Consider the following 17,904-nt stretch of genomic DNA (forward strand, 5'->3'; position numbering starts at 1 on the left):
ATACATATCAAAAGTTTTAGAATACTCTAATTTTCCATCCTCATTTGAAATGTAAATGAAAAATCTAAAATGATTGCCAAATATTTTAAAGTCATGAAAGGAAAAGGGGGAAAGTCAAGATAAAAAAAGAAATTACTGCTTTTCCTCTTGCTGATTGCTATGTCTATTATTCTAATCAGTTATTGTGGAGACATCGATAGATATCCACACATATGTTTGTGTATATGTTTATATATAAATGTATATGTGTATTTATGTAATTTGTGTTTCTAGCTAACCCTGGAATGTTTTGCATAAGAATTTCATAATAGTTTGAGAGAATAGTGGAAAGTTACTATAAGTCTGTGTGAGGGACAAGGTTAGTCTGAGTACTTTGGAGTAGAGAGACATTGTCTATTCAGGACAAATTTCAGGAATGAAAAAGACTAAGATTTTCTAGCAGACACATATAGGGGAAACTGATTCTTCAAAAGTTACTAATTTCCAACTTGCTTTTTAGAATTAACAAGAAATTTCCTTTGGAGAATGCATCCTCTCTCCTCTCTCGTGATAGAGTTCTTACTTAAAGAGCTCAGTCTTTTATACTGGTATATTTTAATCTGAGAAATTCTTAACTTTTGTTTCCTAACTTGGATAAATGGGATTCCACACTATTGAGTATTGTGATAGTTTTTTTATTTAACTGGTATTTAGTAAGAATGACTTAAACTGTCAAGGTTTAAATGACCAACTTCTTTAAGAGTGATCGGCATCAAGCTCTTTATCCTAGAAGTCATTCTCTTAAATAAGAAATATTTAGTGAAACACAATGAAGATGAAGCATGCTACTTCTCTCCTAGCATCTAAATGATGAAGTCAAGATTCAGAAAGAGACATGTATTTTCAGAATTGCCAATCTGTGAATTTGTTTTGCTGGACTATGAGTTGAGGGCTTTATTTTTGCTAGGGTGGAGAAGGTAACTGAAGAGCAAGATTAATGCAAAAGTTTACATTTAGAGTAGACAAATAGAAACTATTCAGGTCCAATGCTCCTTTCTCTGAGTAAAATGAAACAATTGACTTTGTGGTCTCTGGTAGACAGGGGCTGAGTACAGATTCAAGGGACCAGGAATAAAGGTGAACAGGAGGAAGAACATTCAAAGGCTTGACATCTGGGGTGGCCCAGTAATAGACATAAGGTATTAGAGCTCTGGATAGTAGAAAACAAACATGCAATGACAAGACACATGGATGGCTTGGCAGATGGGGCAAAGATCTCTCTCTTGTTAAGGAGGTCTCAAGCCAAGCCCTCATTTAGTTGTGGAGGTAGAGTCTCTCCACATTTTTGTTTTCACTTGGAGAAGGTCTTTTTTTTAGGGGAAGGGGGTTCCTTGGGATGAAAGGAAGAATGAGAGGCCATTGAGCATGGAGCTATGAGGGGAGAGAGAATTAACCTAGAAGGTTAGTTTTGGAATATGGCTTTCTTTCAGAATTCATTTATTTGTTTGTTTATAAAATTGGATTTGAAAAAGGAAAGAAATTTGTCTGTAGTCAATTAATTTGGATTAGCCTTTACAAAGTAGTTGTGCTAGAAGTATAAGAGAATTTTAAAAGTGAAACTTTTAACCTATGTCATACAAGGATCTTTCCCCAAAATGAAAAGAAACCAAAATGTAGCTTTTATTAAACTTGTTTAACTTCATAGTAAGCTATGGAAAATCTATTTTGTGAAAATATAACTAAATGATTTCATTTTATTTATCTTACATTTATAGGAATAGTCTTTTTGTGAAGACACAAAAGTACTGTATGACTATGCTTATAGGTTTAGCAGAGAATTTTAGCAAAAACCATTGAAACTGTAGCTTTCAATTGACCCAAACAACAAAACTTCTTTCCAAAGGGCCACTTTGTCTTCAAAGATCCAGAAGTAGTGGCAGTTAAGATCACATCATCACAACTAATCTTCAATCTAAAGTCATAGCTGGAATAACACCAGGATAGTCCTTATGCCTTAGGGTTGTTAACCCTAAAGAAATGTGGTTCCTATCTTTCTAAATTGTCCAGTCAAATTTATTTATGAGGGTATGAAGGAACAATAGGGATGGTGTTCATCTCTGGTGATCTGTTAATCAGATCAGATGATCTGATGATCAGTAGAGCAGAATTATGATCTGAGATATCCCAAGACAATTCTATGTGGAGTTTTAGTGCACCAGTTCTCTTAAAAACCCAAAGCAGGAAAGAGCTATTGGCAAAAAAGAGAAGTTAAGTCTACTATAGTTAAAAATACAGGGACTATGAAAATAAAAATCCCACCCATAGGAATCAAAATACTAAACCCTTATTTAATAACTATTTAGTTAACAAGAACTCAATAACAAGAATTAGTAGTGAGATTGCCATGAAAACGTAAATTAGCACATATTAAATGTCAATATGCTGAGCATTGTGCTAAGCACTTTCTAAATAAGTCATTTAATCTTCACAACAACCAGGGAGATAGTTATCACCTCGATTTTGCACTTGGGAAACTGAGGCAGACAGAAATGAAGTGACTTGTGTAGGGCCATTTGACTGGAGTAAGATCTGAACCCATTTCTTCCTGATACCAGGACTAGCACTCTGTCCACTACGCAGAAGAGCATACACCTCAACTCACCTTTGTCTGCCCAGGATCACCTCTGCTATGCTTCTTGCCTGCACTTTACTGCCTGTCAGCACTTCATAGACCATGTTTAGTATATATGTTCTAGATTACTAATTCCCAGAACAGAATTTGGAATTTTTTTCTTCTTTGACTTGATTGAAACTTCTCCTTTAATAGCTATTATGCATTTGTAATTAGTTTTCCTCTGTTTTTAGACAGATGGAATTTGTTTCAAATCACTAAGTATTTTTCAAATTTTTTTGGAAACTAAAAGAACATCCTATTGTATATCTATACCAGCAAACTGTTCATGAAGAAACAACACTGGTGATGACTGAAGGTTTGCCTTTGGAAACCTCTTATGTGCCTTCTACTTATCTTGCTGAGATTCTTCGGGTCACACAAAACATATCTGAAGTGGAGTTTCTTCTTAATAGCCCTGACCTCTGTGCTAAAGACTTTGAGGACCTTTTCAAGCAAGAAGAATGTCTGAAGGTAAGATTAAAATATTTGCTTTAAAATACTGATGAATTTATTGTTTCTTCCTTTTAATACTATGAGTCATTAAAAAAGACCCCTTGGTTTGGAGTCAAGGAATTTGGGTTCAAATCTATTTGGGTTTTTTTTTTTTAGGTTTTTGCAAGGCAAATGTGGTTAAGTGGCTTGCCCAAGGCCACACAGCTAGGTAAATATTAAGTGTCTGAGACCAGATCTGAACTCAGGTTACTCCTGCCTTCAGGGCCAGTGCTCTATCCACTGTTCCACCTAGCCGCCCCTCAAATCTAGTTTTTGCCATTTGCTGTGTGTTTGTGTGTGTGTGTGTGTGTGTGTGTGTGTGTGTATGTGTGTAACTGAAATAAGTTAATTGGTTGATTTGCCACAATTTATTTCATTTTATTTTATTTTTAATTGATGTTTTACTTTTCCAAATAAATGTTATAAATGTTTTTTTAATATTGATCCATAGGCTTATGCATATTTCTAAGTTACAAATTATGCATATTTCTAAGTCACAAAATTTTCTTCCATCCTCCCTTCCCACCCCCCTCCCCTCAGTGGCAAACAGACTAATATGTTACTTATATATTTGTGGTAAACATGTTTCAGGTTAGCCATTTTTGATATAGGAATTAAGAATAAGGGAAGGAAATAAAGATTTTCCTGGGCAGACAAAGGTGAGTTGAGGTATATGCTCTTCTGTTCTATTGGTATTCTTTAACTATCATCCACTTCTCAACTCAGTTCCCCATACTATGAGGCAGCTAAGTGTAGCAGATAAGAGTGCTAGTCCTGGTATCAGGAAGAGATGAGTTCAGATCTGGTTCCAGTCAAATGACCCTACACAACTGCAAAATGGAGGTGGTAATAACTATCTTCAGATTCTGAAGAATTTTTGTTTTGTTTTGTTTGTCTTCCTCTGGATGGGGATAGCATTGTCCATAGACAGTCTAACAAGATTGCCCTAGCTCTTGCACTGCTGGGAGGAAATGCATCCATCAAGGTTGATCATCTCACCAAGTTATTATTAATGTGGATCTACTCCCTTCACTCAGCATCAGTTCCTGTAATTCATTCCATGCTTCTCTACAATCCAACCATTTATGGTTTCTTGTAGAACAATAGTATTCCATAAAATTCATGCACCATAGCTTGTTTAACCATTCCCCAATTGTTGGGCATCTGCTCAATTTCCAATTCGTTGCCACTATAAAAAGAGCTGCTATGAATATTTTGGGACATATGGAACTTTTCCCATTTTTTATGATTTCTTCTGGATATCAGCCTAGAATTGGAATTGCTGGGTCAAAGGGGAAGAACAGTTTTATTGCTCTTTGGGCATAGTTCCATATTGCAGTTTGCCAAAATTTTCCTGTCTTTAAAATGAAAGTGTTAGCCAAAATGACCTTTAGGTTATCTTGATGTATAAATCTATGACACTGTAAAATGTACCTACATATGTTGCTACTGCTATTGTTGTTAGTCATTCAGTCATTTCATAACTACACTGCAATTTAGGGTTAGATATAAAATTTTGGTTCATAGATATGTTGTAGTGCAGTGATTTTTCTGTGATATCTGATTCTTTATGATCCTATTTGGGGTTTTCTTGCCAAAGCTAGTAGAATGTTATTCCATTTGCTTCTAATATACTAAGGCAATAAGAGTTACCTTCATTTTGAACAAAGCTTTCAAATAGTTCACAAAAACAAGAAACAAAAATGAAAAGGTAGATAAATAAGTAAATAAATAAAGAGAAAGTGAAAGACTGATTCTTCCTTCAAACAGCCCTAGACAAAGTTTTAAATGAATGAGAACAGACAAAAAAGATAGTTGTTTTCTCTGCCACACCAATTCACAATAGTTTGAAAATATGGTAGCTAGTATATAGAGAGCACTGGATAAATTCTTACTGAGCTGAATTAAAGTTGACTAAAGATCTCATAAGCTATAGAACATATGATTTTTCTAGTTTACAAATGACAAAACACATTGTTTTAGTCATGATAGTGACTGGACCGAAGAGAAACTTTCCAGGAGTGTAAGGAATATTATGAAATTCTGTCTCTTAGACCAGTTGAATTTCGCTTTCAGTGTGTCACTTCATGTGAAATATCTTTGAGTCACTTGAAGATGGGTTCAGCTATCCTGTTGATAAGTTTTTCCAGTCATGTTTAACTTTTTGGAACCCCATTTGGGATTTTCTCGGCAAAGATATTTGAGTGGTTTGGCACTTATTTCTCCAGTTCATTTTATAGATGAGAAAACTGAGTTAAAGAGATTTAAGTGACATGCCTAAAATTATAGCTAATAAGTGTCTGAGATAAATTTGAACTCAGGTATTCCTGATTATAGCCCTGATACTGTAGCCCTGCCACCTAGCTATCTTAAGCCATTTTAGGAGAGGATTATTCTATACCTCAGTGAACCCAACTTGCACACAAACACACACACACACACACACACACACACACACACACAAACACACAACACACACATAATCACACACATTATCCTTAGCTAACTTTACAACTTTCCCCCCAGTAATCTTGAAATCTCTCAAACCTGCTGCCCCACCCACCCAAATTGGGAATTATGATACTTGGCTCACCTAACCCTGAGAGGCTACTAGAAGATGTAGCAGGTAGATGCTCTTCTTTCATAATTTTTGAGAATTATTTGCATAGGATAAATATAAATGTTGGTTAATTTATAAATTCACATAAATCTATGAATCTATAAAAGGACTCCTACCCCCTTTAATAATTTCTTCATACCTAGTTTGATTGCTTTTTCAAAATTTTATTAAGATTCCTATTTCATGTTCAATTAATGTGAGCAATTTATATTTTTATAATTTATTATATTTATTTATAAATTTGTTATTTTTATTTATATATTATATATTTCCATTTCTTTTTATTTTAACTATTTTTTGCTATTTTAAATTTAGGTGGAAAAATGATTCTTTTTGTTTCTTTTCAATGATATTACCTCATTCATTTTTTAAATTGCTAATTATTTTCCTTCTCTCTTCTTTTCATGTTAACTAAGAGTCTACCAAAAGACAATTAGATTCTTGTAGAGGAATCTGTTTGTCATGTGTAGTGGTTTTTATCAGTCAAAGAATCAGAGAAGGTACTGTTGACAAGATTAGTCTTATTGAGGTCAAAATCCTCTCAGTTTCCCATCCTTGTATTCCATAGCTTTTGTTTCACTTCCTTGTTTCTATAATAACCTGTTCTCCTTAAGGTTTTCTCCAGAGTTTTACCACTGAAACCTTTGAAGTCAGACTAGAAAATTTCCCCAAACATTTTGTCATTAAATGTTGCATGGCTTAAAAGAAATTTTTTTTGTTGATTAGTTAATTTTTCTTTTGCTGACCTAGGTTTTGTCAAGAGCTGAGGAGTGGTATACTTTAGGCTTTCACCCCTTTCTTGACTTCCAGAATAGCTGGCCAGTCCACTTGGAACTGTCTAGCCGATAAGCTGAATGGTAAACTTTGGCCTCTGAGCTTTATAGGAAGTAAGTTTCAATGTAGAAGAGAGTAAATTTTTACAAATTGCCTGAGACTTTATTTCTTACAAGTCTGATGCAAAGGAATATTTTGAAATGTGCTTTTAACAATGGAGTAGATGAAACAGAATAATATCTTAATAAGATAAGTTGAGGATGAGCAAAAAGAAGTCATGCATATTAGACAAATCATTTGAGAAACTGAAAATACAGTATCCTTTATACACACATGAATATATTATATATATATATGTATATATATATGTATATATATATATATATATATATATATATACATGTGAAATGCAAATAAATGACAAGAGCAGAGATTTATTGGTGAATGACAGTCTTACCACTTGATTCTACAGATACAAATAAAGGCCATCTGTTGACTTGCATCTAGACTTGAGAACTATCTGAAGCAGTTATAGGTTCACATATCACAAAGGCCTCACCCCCATCAGCCTCAGGATAGTGGAGTTTTCTTCTGCCAAACCAAGGAGAATGATGTGGTCAGGGAATATTAAGTTTCCATTGTATCCGTCTCTCAGATCGTTATTCTATTTTCTAAGTTATATCTTTTTATATTAATCTAGCAGTCAATAATATTGGAAGTAAATGTATTTTTAGAAAGGTAAACGTGAATTTCCATAAAAGATTTTGAATACCAACTTCAAAACTTTCTTGTATCAAAACCCATTTAACCATTAATTACAAGCAGATAATTGGAAAGGTTTGATGATAAATATAATGATATATATATATATATATATATATGTATATATATATATATATATGTATATATTTGGCAAATGCATTGGTTGTGGCTACCAGCTTAGGGAGAAGAACAGTCCCTCTAAATTTTGGTACTTGGGAAAGCAATCTCTGCTTGTCTTGCCTTTGGTCAAGCTTTATGTAATTTCTTTTAAAATGCTTAAGAGAAAAATGCTGAATTCTAAAGCAAGGTAAAATATGGTTAAGCATTAATCTCTGAAAATTGAAAAGGTAATGCCTAGAGATAACCATATTGACTATTAAGAAGCTTAATACAATAATATATGCCTCAGGAAAAATTTTAGTGAATTTATATTTTGTACTTTAAATGAAATATTAGTATAACCATATTCTGGTATCTTTCAAAATTACATGAAATTAGAAAATGAGAAGATAATGAGTTGCTATCAGCAACATCTATTTAGCATTTTATCCTACAATATCTAGGAAATTTATTCCACTGTCTAAATAAATAAATAAATAGAAAGAATATATTTATTTCTTTTAGAAAATTTAGTAACTGTATACTGGTGACTTCAGTTGAATATATTATTAAGTCAAATAAGGTATATATAACATGATTTACTAAGAGAAAATGAGATACATATATTTCTTAGAAAAAAAGATTGTTCCCATCTATTTCAGTAACTGACCATTTTAAATTGTTTTGCAGTACAGATTATAAGATTCCTGTATATTTTGGTGCTGTGAACAAATGGTCTCAATCAATTTATAAAGATGCCAGCATTTCCTATCATTCTTCATTTTAAGTAATTGCTCATGACAGAACAGTTTGTAAATTCAAAATTGTCATAAAACATTTAAATCACTGCTAATGAGCCAAGACTCGAGTCTTCCTTGTTCTCTTCCTAGGCAAACAGGTCAGGAGAGCAGTGACCCTTCAAGTAGTTAGTTCACTTTGGATTGGCTTCCTATTAATAACTCCTGACCCAGGATGCATACATCGCTAGGGTGTAAACTCCATCTATAACTAATCATTTGTTCATCCAGATGCATTTAATATTATTATAGTTGACGTCAAATTTAATGATATTGATTGCTGTGGTTACAGCTAAGTGATGCTCCAGGTTTAATTTAGTTGAATTATTAAATTGTCATGAGATGCTGTTGTGGGCACAATTCCATCTTATTTCCAGATAAATCTCCAGTCACAGTAAAATGGGTCTTGGGCATTCGCAGGCTTTGGGGAGGGGTATAGTCTTGAACGAAGTCTTTTTGATGAATATGTATTTCCTTGTAAAGGCATTCATCATTGTCATTATCCAGTAGTAAAAATAGAAAAGCAGTGCATAAATTGTACAGCTGCTGGTTGGGAAGATTTGAAATTAAATTGTGGTTGATTTTACTCCTGACAGATTTGCATGAATTAAATTATAGAACTGTAGTGGGTATCTCTGTGGCTTAACAGTTATTTCTTGAAAGTTTAGTAGTTAGAATGCATAATTCATAGTCACTCTAATTAATGCCTTTCTGAAGAAAATATAACAAAATTATATATATATGCATATATATACATATATATATATATGTATATATATATATAAAGATAACATAGGTGCTCCAAACAGGAGAGAACCTTAAGACCTTTTTTGTATATATGTAAATGTATATGGTCACTACCTGAATAAAAGCTAGGAATAAATATGAAATATAGATAATAAAATATACTATGATATTCTTGTTTCAAAGAGAATTTTAGAGCAATTACTCAGTTGATTATATATAATTCTATTATGTCCACATATATTACAGTCACATGTATCCATATATACATATGATGATAAAATATACTCATTTTCAAACAATTTAAGTACACCCATTTCTTAACTCAGGAAGAACAAGCATTTTATTCTCTGTCAAAAATGTTGCCACTACAAATAAAAGTGCAAATTAACGATTGGTCTATGTGAAGTATCAGAAATCCTGGTCACTATGGTTTTAAGAACATTTGTAAGCCAGAGAGTGTACTTAGGAGGGCAATTAGGATGAAGAAGGTTCATGCATCCATGTCATACAATCCGTCACGTGAAGGAGAAATTTTATTTGGAGTTGTTTTATTTGGCTCAGAATTACCAGAAACAATGAGTAGAAATCATGAAAATGTAAATTTGAGCAAAAACAAGGCATAAATAAATCTTTCTCATTTTGCTCTAAGTGTGGAATGAGGTATCCCAGGAGGTCAAGTATTCTCTTTTCTTATAGTTCTTCAAGCAGAGAGGAGACAACCATTTCTAGATGTGTTAGATGAGGGGATTAGTTTCATATATGGCTTGGAATAGTTGTCCCTTTCTCAAATTTGCTAATTCTTTGAGTATATCTCTCATTCACAGAAGTAATGGAGCATCACTAGTATTTCATGGATTGAAAAAGTAACTGGCTTGAGGAGAGAATGCCCAACATATATCCTTTAAAACAGATATCCTCAAAAGATTTTGCCTCTGAACCCCTCCCAAAGACCTTTTTTAATGTGACTGATTTCAATCATGCTAAAATTGAAATATAGGTTTTATTTCATAGATGCCATAAAATCAACTCAGGGACCCCAATTTGAGAATCACTGCTCTAGAATCATGAGAGGCATTTCCTTCAAAGATAACTTAACTGTAGCCTCCAGGTATGAAGATACATATTTTTGGAAGTTTATCTACAAAATTGTTTGGTAAATAAGATACATGCCAATAATAAAAAAAATTGTGCTGGATAAGAAAAGGCAGGAAATTTAAATACCTTTCACAAAAGATTTCAATTGGAAGGGGGGCAATTTGAATCAGACAAATAATTTTCTTGATACTCCATAGTTTGAATCTAAACTTTCTCTGAGATCCTTTTTATTTCCTTATCATTCAGTATTTATTTTTTTTATTTTTAGTTTTTTCCCCCAGCTACATGCAAAAGCAAGTCTCAACATTTACTTCCAAAACCTTGAGTTCCAAATCATAGGTTAAAATTGTATAACTATGAAAAACATTACTGGAATAGTTATGTTTCAAAAGTAAACATAACCTCTTCTCCACAAAGAAAGAGAAACTTCAAGAAAAATACCATGAGAAGAAAAAAAAAGAACCCTTCAGTCTGTATTCAAACCCCACCAGCTCCATCTTTGGGATGGATAACATTCTTTATTGTAAATCTATCAGGGAAATTACTGAAATATTTTTTCCCACATGCTATTACTAGGTGTATTTCCCTCCATTCTCTTCTCCCACCCCCATTTATTCTATTCTCTCTTTCCTTTCACCTTGTTCCTCCTCAAAAATGTGTTGCATCTGACTACCCTCACCCACAATCTTCCCTCACTTCTATCACCTACACCTCCCCTCCCCCTGTCCCCTTAATCCCATACCTTTCTTCTTATTTTTCTCTAGGGTAAGATAGATTTCTATGCCCAATTGATTGTCTATGTTATTCCCTCTTTGAGCCACTTCTGATGAGAGTAAGACTTGCTCACCCCTGCTCAATTTCCTCCTCTAACTCCATTGCAAAAGCTTTTTCTTGCTTATTTTATGTTAAATAACTTACCCCCAGTCTACCTCTCCTTTCACTTTTTCCCATTCCTTTCTCCCCCATTAACTTCATCTTTTTAATAAATTACCTTCGGGGTAGCTAGGTGGTACAGTGGATAGAGCACTGGCTCTGGAGTCAGGAGTACCTGAGTTCAAATTGAACCTCAGACAATAATTACCTAGCTGTGTGACCTTGAGCAAGCCACTTAACCCCATTTGCATTTCAAAAAACCTTAAATAAACAAACAAATAAATAAATAACCTTCAAATTCAATTCTCTTCTGTGCCTTGCCTATATATATCCCCTTCTCGCTCCCCTAATAAAGAAGGCTCATATGAATTATTAATATCATCTTCCCAAGCAGAAATACATTTAATCTATCCACCCACTCTATGCTTCACCAGAGTCCTATACTTTAACATTAAATTTTCTGTTCAACTCTTGTCATTTCAATAGGAAAGTTTGAAAGACCCATATTTCATTGAATGTTCATCCTTTCCCCCAAAAAAGTAAGTTAAGTATTGCTGGGTAATTGATTCTCAGTTGTAATCCAAGTTCTTTTGGCCTTCCAAAATAAATTCCTAGTCTTATAAGCCTTTAATGTAGAAACTACTAAATCTTCTGTTATCCTGACAGTAGCTTCACAATATTTTAATTGTTTCTTTCAGTCTGCTTGTAATATTTTCTCCCTGACATGGGTGTTCTGAAATTTGACTATAATATTCCTGGCACTTTTCATATTGGGATCTCTTTCAGGAGGTGATGGATGGATTCTTTCCATTTCTATTTTACCCTCTACTTCTAGGATATCAGAGCAGAGTTGTAAGAGAATGTCAGGAAAAATGACATCTATGCTTTTATTTTTGGTCACTACTTTCAGGTAATCCAATAATTTTTAAATTATCTCTTCTGGATCTGTTTTTCAAGTCAGCTGTTTTTTCTATGTAATGTTTCAAATTTTCTTCTAGTTTTTCCTTCTTTTGATTGTTATTGTTTCATGATTTCTCACAAAGTCTTCAGCTTCACTTAGCTCCATTGTACACTTTAAGGAATTATTTCCTTCAGAGAACTTTTGTATATCCTTCTCCATCTGGTAAATTCTGCTTTTTAAGGTATTCATTTGGACTCATTGGCCTTTTGGACTGCTTCTTTCTATTTGACCCAAACTGTTTTTAAGATGTTATTTTCTTCAGTATTTTTGGTATCTCCTTCACTAAGCTACTGATATGGTTTTGATGAATTTTCTACTTTAATTTCATTTCTCTTCTCAATTTTTCCTCTGCCTCCCTTACTTGATTTTCAAAATATTTTTGAGCTCTTCCAGTAACTTTGATTTTGTTATGTTCTGAGTATGTATTTTGATTCTCTTTAGGACCAAAGAAATTGTCTATGGCTGAATTTTTTTTCTTCTGGTTTTTGCTCATTTCCCCAGTCTATGACTTGATTTAACTCTTTTTTTTGAAGGTTGGCCCTGCTTCCAGAGTTGAGGACACTCTGCTCCCCAGCTTTTGAGGGTTTTTGCCCTGTTTGCATGGACCTCTCAAATCTTCCAAGTTCTTATGAGAAGCTTTGACTGCTATCCTGGTCTGTGCTCTGGTCTGTGGATGCCTACTTGCACTCCTCTCTGCCCTAGAGCTATGAGGAAAGTCCCTCTTCCACTGTAGGAAATAAATTCTGTTTCCTTCTGCTCCTCTTCCTGAGACTGGGGCCCTAAATCTGAGTAAGGGCAAAGCAGGTGAATCCTGCCTCAAGGATAGCAAAGAGACCTCTGTAGTCCCCCACCCACCCACCCTCTTACCATTTGTGGGATATACTCTCTGGAAGCAGCTGCCAGCTGGCTCTCTGCCAGATGATTCCCCAGGTCTACATCTGCCCCCCTTGGCACAGTTTGTGCTGGATTCCACTCTCACTCTGGTGTGGTAGACTTTTCCTGCTGAGCTTCCAAGTTGTACTTGGCAATCCCTGGTCTGAGATGTCTGGAAGTTACCAATGCTGTAATGGACACAGGCATCTCCAGGGACCCAGTATTGTCAGTTTCTGGATGACTGGAAGGAATTTGCTCCAACTTGGCTGGGATTGCCCAGATTGTCCTGTAGGTACTTTCTAACCATGATATAACAGACCATTCTTGCTTGTCTTCCAAATTGTTTTGGACTGGCAAATTGTTTCATTTAGTCTTTTGTAGGTTCCACCATTCTAGAAAGCAGTTAGAGTCATTATTTAAAAGTATTTGTAGTGGTTTGGGGAAGGCTCACTGGATTCCCTGTCTTTACTCTGTCATCTTGAATCTTCCCCCCCTTTCTTTGAAATTCTTGTTTGTTGCAATGTCTTTTATTATAATACACTGAAGAAAACAATCTTTCGTGTCCAATTTTGGACAAAATCAGAATAGAGTTTTTTAATGGAACAATATTTCAAGATATCAGAAGGTAAAGTTGAGAGTTCACATCTGACAGTCTTAAAGCTTTTAAAAGTATAATCTTTGCTCTTTATATACCTTCTAGCTTTTTTTTGTTTGTTTTTTCAAGGCAATGGGACTAAGTGACTTGCCTAAGGACGCACAGCTATGTCATTATTAAGTGACTGAGGTCAGATTTGAACTCACATCTTCCTGACTCCAAGGCTGGTGCTCTATCCACTGAACCACCTATGTCCCATCTTAAAAGTTTTTTATTTTATTTTTTTGCAAGTGAACTTTCATTTATTATTACTATTATTACAATAATTTTGTTGTAAGAGTAAACATAACCCCCCCAAGAAGATGAGAAACCTAAAGAATAGTGAGAGAGAAAGAGAGAGAAAAAATATGTACTTCAGTCTGTGTTCAGATTTCAATGGCTCTTTCTCTGCATTGAGTTGCTTTCTTTATCATAAATCCACCAAAGAAGTTGCTTCAATATTTTTCCCTTGGTTGCTATAATGAGCTGTACCTCCACTCTATTCCTCCCTACTCTCATTTATTCTATTCTCTCTCTCTTTTCATCCTGGCTCTGTCCAAAAGTGCGTTGTATCTGAGTACCCTCTCCCTCATTCTTCCCTCTCTTCTATCACCTATTCCCCACTTCCCTACCCCCATTCCCCCTTGTCCCATCCCTTTCTTCTCATTTTTCTCTAGGATAAGATAGATTTCCTCACTCTATTAAGTGTGTATGTCACTTCCTCTCAGCCATTTCTGATGAGAATGAAGGCTCACTCATTTCCCCTTGCCTTTCCCCTTTCTGCTCCATTGAAAAAGCTTTTTCTTGACTCTCATGTGAAATTTCTTAGCTTCTTCTTCTTCATCTCCTTTTCCTTCCTCCCAGTACTTTCCTTTATAACCCATTTTGACTCCATATTTTTACTATATTATACCATTATATTCCTTTCCTTCCTATGTCCTGTCTATATATGCTCCTTCTAACAGCTCTTATAAATGAGAAAGTTCATATGAGTTATCAATATCTCCTTCCCATGCAGCAATACAAACAGTTCAATATCCTTAAGTTCCTCATAGGTAGTCCTTCTCATACACCCCCTCTATGGTATACCAGAGTCCTGTACTTAGAGATCAAACTTTCTGTTCAGCTCTGGTTGTTTCAATAGGAAAGTTTGAAAGTCCCCTGTTTCATTGAAAGTACATCTTTTCCCCTGAAAGAGGATGTTCACTTTTACTGGGTAGTTGATTCTCAGTTGTAAACCAAGATCTCTGGCCTTCCAGAATGCCAAATTCCAATCCCTAACAGCCCTTAAATGTAGATGCTGCCAGATCTTGTGTAATCCTGACTATGGAGCCTCAGTAATTGAATTATTTGTTTCTGGCAGCTACTAGAATTTTCTATTTGATTTGGGAGTTTTAGAATTTGACTATAATATTCCTGGAAGTTTTTCTTTTGGGATCTCTTTCAGGAGGTGAATTCCCTCAGGGCAATTTTGCTGTATTATTTCTTGAAAAAATGAAGTCATGACTTTTAGGTAACCCAATAATTGTTAAATTATTTATTCTGGATCTGTTTTCAAGGTTGTTTTTCCAATGAGATATTTCACATTTTCTTCCAATTTTTGTTTTTTTTGGGAAGAGTTTTATTTCTACCTGAGTTCTTGCAAAGTCATCAGCTTCCTTTAGTTCCATTCTGCATTTGAGGAAGTTATTTTCTTCAGAGAGCTTTTTTTTAATCTCTTTTTCCAGCTGGCCAATTCTGCTTTTTAAGGCATTCTTCTCCTCATTTGCCTTTTTTGTTTCGCTTTTTTTCCCATTAGGCCTAAATTGGTTTGTAACATACTATTTTCTTCAGTATATTTTTGTATTTCTTTCACCAAGCTGTGGATTTGGTTTTCATGATTTTTTTGCAGCTCTCTCATTTTTCCTCCCAATTTTTCCTCTACCTCCCTTAATTGCTTTTCAAAATCTTTTTTGAGCTCATCCATACTCTAAGCTCATTTTCTATTTCTCTTGGAAGTTTTGGATATGGAAGCTTCGATTTTCTCATCATCTGAGTATGTGTTTTGATCTTCCATGGGACAAAAGTAATTCTCTATGGTCAAATTCTTTTTTTTCTGTTGTATACTCATTTCCTCAACCCAAGTACTTCCAAGGCTTTGGGGTTTTGGGAGTGGGGGGAGACACCCCCTGGGACCTTTATTCCTCTAAGGTCTTATGCTCTCTTGCCTGTGCTTTGATAATGTAGATGACCATCGCACTTCCCTCTGCCCTAGAGCTGTATGGAGGTGTTCTGCTTGGCTACTTAGTATGGAAGCCCAAACTTCAACCTGAATCTGATTGTGAGCAACCAGCAGAGTCCTATCTGAAGCGAGAGCAGAGAAATTTCTGCATTCTTCCCTGACCTTCTTACTGTCTGTGGGCTGTGCTCTTGGGCTGCAGGCTGCTTTCTCCAGATTCTCGCTGCAGGTTCTGCAGCTGGTGCTCCCTCACTCCACACTAGTTCTGGTGTAGCAGAATTCTCTCCCCACCCCTTCAAGCTGTTCTGGGGCTTTGGTGCAACTCCCAGTCCTGGTGAAACACAGCTTTCCTGCAGAACTTCTAAGTTATCTTGGACTGGGAAAATGAATCACTCAGTCTTTCTGTGGGTTTTACCCCTCTAAATTTTGCCTAGAGTCATAATTTATTGACTTTTGGAGTTCTGGGGGAAGGAGTTCCTGGGAAATGCTGCCTTCACACTGCCATCTTGACTCTGGCCCCCCATCTTAAGACTTTTTAAACAAATGTTTTCCCTTTCTGTGTTGAGTTTTTTGCCCATAAGCTACATGCAGCCTTCAAATCTATTCATGTGGCATTATTATAGGGTATTATTATGCTCATTGGTAATATGGGTTACATTGTAGTCCTAAATAAATATTAAATTCTATATGCAGCCCTTGGCAAGTTTTGTTGGTAATGTAACCCAAAAAAGCTATATGATTAGATGCTCATACTTTTAGGATTTTTTACTTTGATACATGCCTCTTTAGGACTAAAATCATCAATTGGGACAGTTACTTATTCCAAAAGAGTATTTTCTAATTTAGAAAATTTAGTGATTCTGTGATACTAAAAACAAAAGATTCTATGATATTGAAACAAAAATTAAGACAAAGAGTAGAAAAAATAATAGAAAGTAATTTAAGAGGGAGGAAGTACTAAAAATTGGTTAAAAATCTGCCTTAGCAGTAGCAAACTGAAAAGTTACAGAAAAGTAGACTTTTAACATAAATAATCAATTTAACTCCACAAGGAAGTATAATATATAGTTTGTATTGCCTCAAGAAATCAAGCAAGTATTTCCAATGGATTGTATTCAATATTTATGTGTGGGCTTTCTGAAGGACTGTAATATCCCTAATATTTATTAGAACATACTCAGAAAGTACTCAGCTATAAGCTTATACCCAGTTCCACCATGGGTATGACTGTGGTTAAATATATTTAACTGCTGCTTTCTTTGGCCTCATAGGACAAGTTAAAGCAAATACCTGTGCTCAATAATTTCTAGAAAATTGATACTCAGGAAATGATACAGTCATGAGGCTTATTATTTCATGGCACAGAAAGCAAGCAAACACACACACACACACACACACACACACACATACACACACAGAGACACAAATTATATATTAATATAAAAAGACGGTTTTGCCCCCTGGTGCAAGAAGCTCATCCCAGACTAAGGGAGTCATTCTGATGAGAGAACATACTCAAAATTGGAATTCAGGGAGCAAACTTATAGATGCTATGTACTGGGTTGGTTGAGAATAGGCAACAGGTACCAAGAGGGGCTATTGATAATCAGTTTCAGATTTAGTGGAAAAGATTTCAAATAGAATTTAACTTGTGTCTGCATTCTGGTCCTCAGCCTTCTTAGAGGAATCTTGTTGGTTGGGACCTTTGGGGTACATGCTGTACTCTGAGCAATTTCATTTTTAGAAGATTCTATTTGAATCAATGCCTTCTGTAGCTTCTTCACTTCGTGCTTGATAATTTTATTTCTCATTTTCTTGGCCTTCATTACTTTGCCACATTCAAAATCTGTCACTTGGCTTTCTTTTCCCTAGCTTCTGTATTCTTGGCCCATTTTGTGGTTTTCCATTTTTATTGATCTTTTCTTTACTCCCACTCAAACTTTATACTTCTGATGAGCACTATGAAGAAAAAGTCTGTAAGTTGTATACATTTAAGTAGCCTAGGCAGCCTTCTTAAACCACTTCATTCTGATCAATAACATTCACAATAACTGCCAGTTTAAAAATATGTGGTCCAAAGAAAATTTAGATTACCTGACCAATTTCCACATATTACTTGAATACCATGTGCCAAGTAAGAAAGATCTAATTCCTTAAAATATTCTAGATAAATCAAGGATTCCATCATGTCCAACCCTGTGGATAAAGTCCACTTGAAACTTTTCTCTCTTTTCCCAGACTTTTCCCTCTTTCCTCACAAGGAGATTCTCTATCACCAACCAAATTCAATCAAAAATTGTCAAAAG

At 35.0% G+C, this 17,904-nt stretch overlaps 1 protein-coding gene across 7 annotated transcripts in view; it reads left to right on the forward strand.

Annotated features, from left to right (window-relative positions):
• DMD (dystrophin) overlaps positions 1-17,904 on the forward strand; it is a 2,282,785-nt gene that overhangs the window by 1,021,820 nt on the left and 1,243,061 nt on the right. For all 7 annotated transcript variants that reach the window (XM_074220296.1, XM_074220284.1, XM_074220285.1 and 4 more), the window contains one exon: positions 2,930-3,124. In XM_074220296.1, coding sequence (XP_074076397.1) covers positions 2,930-3,124 — 195 coding nt within the window. The remainder of the gene's footprint in view (positions 1-2,929; positions 3,125-17,904) is intronic.

This window comes from Macrotis lagotis, chromosome 1 (genome assembly GCF_037893015.1).
Source record: "Macrotis lagotis isolate mMagLag1 chromosome 1, bilby.v1.9.chrom.fasta, whole genome shotgun sequence".
Classification (NCBI taxonomy): Eukaryota; Metazoa; Chordata; class Mammalia; order Peramelemorphia; family Peramelidae; genus Macrotis; species Macrotis lagotis.